The 5,416-nt window shown below is 46.2% G+C and overlaps 1 protein-coding gene across 1 annotated transcript; it reads left to right on the top strand.

Moving 5' to 3' along the window:
* Positions 1-253: 253 nt before the first annotated feature.
* On the top strand, positions 254-1,822 carry LOC117871345 (histone H2A-beta, sperm-like). Its single transcript, XM_034759234.1, has 2 exons — positions 254-409; positions 1,386-1,822. The coding sequence occupies exon 2, from the start codon at positions 1,398-1,400 to the stop codon at positions 1,809-1,811; it is 414 nt and encodes a 137-aa protein (XP_034615125.1). The 5' UTR covers positions 254-409; positions 1,386-1,397; the 3' UTR covers positions 1,812-1,822.
* The last annotated feature ends 3,594 nt before the right edge of the window (positions 1,823-5,416 follow it).

Below are 5,416 nucleotides of genomic sequence, written 5' to 3'. Positions count from 1 at the left end.
CTTACCAGTTTGTGTGTTTTGGGGCTGATTTGGTGAAACTGCTTATTTTTCCTCCCTGGGGTCCCCAGTGTGGTAGGAGAAGCTCCTGACACGGTTTTTATGCAGAGCTTCTCAAAGCTGTAAGAATCCTGAATACATAAAGCCTTAAAGTATTTATTCTACCTCTTGACCAATTTGACCTTTCCTCTTAGGAAGGGGCCTCGCCTGTTCTTTCTGAAACAGAAATCTTGGGTTGAAGACCTTGAGCCTGGACAACACTTCTCTCTCTGGGCAGCAGGAAAAAAACTTTCATTGCTTTTTCTACCTGCCATCTGAATTTACCGGAGACTCTTGATGGGCTGTGGTTTTCCCTTGACCGGACTTCTAACCAGCTGTCTGACTCAAACAGGCTCCTTCTTCAAGAGAGAACGTGAGGCATTTCACTTGATAAACTACTACTACTACTCACTTGCATCTGAAGAAGTGAGGTTCTTACCCACGAAAGCTTATGCTCCCAGTACTTCTGTTAGTTTTAAAGGTGCCACAGGACCCTCTGTTGCTTTTTACAGATTCAGACTAACACGGCTACCCCTCTGATACTACTAAGTTGGCATCTTAAAATCAGGACCTTCCTCATAAAGAGAACAAATAAAGGTGGGAAAGTGAGAGGGTGTATTATTGGCTCCTGCTTCTTTATAGCTTAAGAAACACTTGGATACTATAATGACATCCTGAAGCTTGTCTACACTTAAAATGCTAGAGCAGTGCCACTGTAAGGCTTAAGTGTAGACACTCCCTATGCCCAGGGGCAGTGGCGGATTAGCCACTGGGCCAATGGGGCCCATGCCTAGGGGCCCTGGCCAGTTGGGAGCCCCTGGAAAAATGAGCACTCTTACCCTCTCCGCCCACCCAGCACTCCTGCCAGGGAATGGGGTTAGGGCATGGGGGCTTGACCTGCTCCTGCCGGCGCTAGTGCTGAGGAGTGGGGTCGTGGTGCTGGGGCTTCTCCTGCTCCCCAGCAGGAGTGTTGAGTGGTGGGGGGGGGGTAAGCCCCCGTGACCTGACCCAATTTCCCCGGCAGGAGTGCTGGGGGGGGGGGGAATGCAGGTGAAAGGGGTGGGAAGGGGCCCTCACTTGCTCTGGCCTGGGGCCCCACAAAACCATAATTTGCCTCTGCCCAGAGGTTCTTCTCTCTTTTTAGAGAATCCACATCCCCGAGAGACAGGAGCTTAGTCAATGGAAGAATTCTTCCATAAACCTAGGGCTGTCTATATGGGGACTTCGGTAGGCATAACTATTTTTCACACCCCTGAGCAACACAGTTAACCCAACCTAATTTTCTAGTGTAGACAAGCCTCTGGCTAATGTTCACTCTTACTTCCCCCTCCCCCGCTTCTCTACACTAGATTGATGTTAGGATGTCTGGACGCGGAAAGAAAAATGTGAAACCGACAACTGCCTCGAAGACAACCAAGTCAGCGAAGGCTGGTCTGCAATTCCCAGTGGGTCGTGTCCACCGGCTTCTCAAAAGAGGGAACTATGCTGAGAGAATAGGTGCTGGCGCTCCGGTTTACCTGGCGGCCGTGCTGGAATATCTGACTGCTGAGATATTGGAACTGTCAGGAAATGCTGCTCGTGAAAACAAGAAAAGCAGGATTGGGCCACGACACATCCAGCTGGCCGTGAGGAATGACGAAGAGCTGAACAAGCTGTTTGCTGGGGTGACCATTGCTGAAGGAGGAGTTATGCCCAACATCCTTCCAGCTCTTGTTCCCAAGACCACAAAGATGCCTAAGCAAGGACTAAAAGATGGCCAGTCACAGGAATTCTAGTAACAGCTAGTCTGCTGAAAGGGTGCTGTTTCTAAGGCTGGCTTTCTCCACAACACTAGCACTTCATGCACATAGGACTCTTGGTTGTAATCCATATATTTATACATAGACTGTATGTCTTCACTGCTTCTAAATATGGAACCTCCTAAGGACTTCCTCCTGTGGTGTGTGGTTTTTAAATCGACTTTGAAATAAATACTTAGTGCCTAGAGAAGCCCCTGAAACTTGTTTTCTGAAGTTGGCAGATAGAGAAACTATGGCCTGACACTTGAGAAGGAAGTTGCTGTCCCACCACTTCTTAATTTAAGGAAACTTGGGGACAAGATTTTAAAAACTAATGATTGCGTGTGCATGAAGTGAGACTAATTTGGGTGGGCCTGATTTTCAGAGTGTGGGTGCTCAGCACTTTCTGGTAAGTGGGGCCTTCTTATAGTTTCTCAGATTGGGCACTCAAAAGTACTAGGCAGTTTAGGGAAACCTTGACTCAGGTTTCCTATAGCGATGATAAAGTAGGTGTGGATTTCTCTCCTGTGCTGTAAGGGGTGGAGTAGGACTACCCTGGTAATTTTAATGATGGTCACCTGTGCATTATTTGTTCCTTGAGGTAGTTTCAGAAAGGCATTTATGGGCCTAAACCCAGACTTAGGTACGTATGAGTAGTTCTAGGCTCCATTGCAATCCACAAAATTCCTGCTGAATCCTGTAGGCGCCTAAACTTACTCAGTTCTTAGGTTTATGCTCTTGGGCATATGTGCTGCTCGCTTACTCTAGGCAATTCATAAACTGGGAAGATAGGTGTTGGGCTGTCTAAGTTGCTCAAGGGGCCCAATCTGGTAGGAGGCCAGAGGAGGTGCAGCTGCTCCCAACTTTGTAACTCTTAGTGCAGTGATTAAAGCACTCCTGTTCAATAGGGGAGACAGGATTTAACAGGGGTGCCCTACTTCTCAGATGTCCACTCTAACCAACGAGCTATGGGCCACTCGGATGTGGGGTGCCACCAAGCTCTCTGATTGAACTTGTTCCTCTATGGATAAATACTTAGTCAGTGGGGCAGAGGGCCTGGAGCCACAGTTCAGGGCAACTGTAGCATATTATCCCTCTATGGTCCCTTGGCACCTATTCTAGACTCCTGGTTCCTCCTCCATCACCTCTCTTATGCATAAATGCATATAGCTCTCTCCCCCTGACTGTGTGGTTTCCAGGTTGTACAGTTCCCTGCCTACACTGTCATATTCCTTATTTAAAAAGAAGCCTGCATATGGTAACCTGGACAGCCATACCATCTAAAAGACCAGTGTAGATTATTTGCTTGTTTTCCCAGAGGTTATGAATAGTGTATTGCCAGCAGTTATAAGTCATCACACAGCTCTTTCTAAGCAAGCACATTTATTCTTAGGGTAAAAGCATTACAGAGAAAACATAAAAGAACATACACACATGCTAAAAAGCTTACCAGAGATCATACCAATTCCAGCCGCACCCCTGGTAGCTGTCAACCCTTCATAACCAGCAACTGAATTTTCCTTGTGGTTACAAGTTCATAACTGTCTCAGATTCAGACACACCATGAATAGTTCAATCTTTCCTTTATACACCTTGGCCTTTGATCTTGGCTTCATGTGACAGGTAAGCAGCAGCCAATGGCCCAGTCTTCAGACTGTAGCTTCAAAAGGTTGGGTTTTTGCATAATTAGAAGCGTGGAATTTGTATTCCCCTCCCCCTATATATTTCCCAGGAAAACCATATAACACTTTTTGTTCCAAGAGTCCATGCTGGTCTGGCACATTGTTCAATATAGTCCTTTGAACCAGGACTCACATATGTCACAGCTTCCCCCTTGAGAGGTAACACAATTGCAGCCCACAACAATACATAAACCACTCTTTAATACAATAGACTCCAAAGGCACTTAAACTTAATCCAATGAGGTCTCCCAAGGGTATTGCAGGAAATTTCCATATCTGTAACACCTGAGTCTCCCACTGCTCATGTGAGTCTCCTGAACACCAGGCTAGAGTTATTCTCACTCTCTGTAGTCCAATGATTCTAAATGGCATGTGGGACTGACTTCTACAAAATGAGCATTTGAAGACAAACCTTGGAAGGGGTGGCTCTGCACATAGGTCTCAGTTTGTGTGGCTTGGCTGGCTGAATAACAGTCCATCAAGACTGGCTGGTAGCAGAGCTGTTCCTATTTAAAAAGAAGCCTGCATATGGTAACCTGGACAGCCAAAATTGGACACAGCATTAGAACATAAGGATGTGAGGGTCTTTTTAGAAAAAGATGGTGCTGCAGAGAACTGCATCAACCTTTCTAGATAAAATTTTCCGCTCGCAAAGGTGGAGACATGAACTGAGGTGAGAACAAGGAAAGCTAACTGAAACAATGTTGCTTGAGACATTTGACTCAAGGTACGGTGAGAATGTCAGCCACCTAAGTAAAGTATAGGATGTCAAAAATGCCTGTCACAAAAACAACCCTTTCAATACCTGAAGAAGAGAGGGAAGCATCCAATAACCCATGAAGTGTGACTGATAACTGTCCTTTCCCCTCTCTTTCCCCACACCTCTGGGGATGGCACTTGCTAGCAATCCTGCACTTTTAAGTGCAACGTAGTCTGGCTTCTTTGTTTAATGTTGTTCAGGCAAAAAGATTGGACTGAAGACCATTGTATTTTAGAAAAGATATATTAAATGCTATTAAACATTTATATTAATGCTAGTTAAAAATCAGGTATAATGGTTATTGTATCAATATGAATGACGTATTTTACAGGGAATGTTTGGGGGGAAATCATGTTTTATTGTCTCTATCAAATAATAGTTAGATATTAAAATATCTTTCATGCACTATTATATCATTTAGTGCATTTCCTTACCAATCTGTGAATATTCCAAATAGTGTGTATTCTAGTGTTTTGACTACTCTTAACTTTAAATTCATAAGCTCTGGCTTTTCCTTGGGAATACTATAAGGTCCAGATCCACAAAAGGAATTTATGCAATGTGATGCTTACCATCATAGAGTCTAACTTTTATGTGCCTAGAACAGGGATCGGCAACCTTTGGCACGCGGCCCATCGGGGAAATCCGCTGGCGGGCCGGGACAGTTTGTTTACCTGCAGCGTCCGCAGGTTCAGTCGATCGCAGCTCCCGCTGGCCGTGGTTCGCCGCTCTAGGCCAATGGGGGCTGCGGGAAGTGGCGCGGGCTGAGGAATGTGCTGGCCACTGCTTCCCACAGCCCCCATTGGCCTGGAGCGGCAAACCGCGGCCAGTGAGAGCTGTGAACGGCTGAACCTGCGGACGCTGCAGGTAAACAAACTGTCCCAGTCCACCAGCGGATTTCCCTGATGGGCCGCGTGCCAAAGGTTGCCAATCTCTGGCCTTGAAAATCACAGGAACACCATTGCAATGTGATCCACAATACCTGAGTTTGGTACCTAAGCTCTCTATACAATGAATGCAGGGAAAGAGGTGCCTTGGAATGCAATCTACAAAAGCCAGCATGTTAGGCTGGGAGTGGTCAAAGCTAGCCAGTGGGAGATGCCAATGACAGGGTGTGTACTAAGCCCCACTCATCTCATGGCAGGGCTTAATAAGCACTC

This window comes from Trachemys scripta, chromosome 1, assembly GCF_013100865.1.
Source record: "Trachemys scripta elegans isolate TJP31775 chromosome 1, CAS_Tse_1.0, whole genome shotgun sequence".
NCBI lineage: Eukaryota > Metazoa > Chordata > Testudines > Emydidae > Trachemys > Trachemys scripta.
The sequence above is the reverse complement of the archived record's forward strand: the minus strand, read 5'-3'. Positions and strand labels throughout refer to the sequence as shown.

What these genes read in the sequence shown, in the direction of transcription:
- LOC117871345 (XM_034759234.1), top strand. Translation starts at nt 1,398, where the DNA reads ATGTCTGGACGCGGAAAGAAAAATGTGAAACCGACAACTGCCTCGAAG.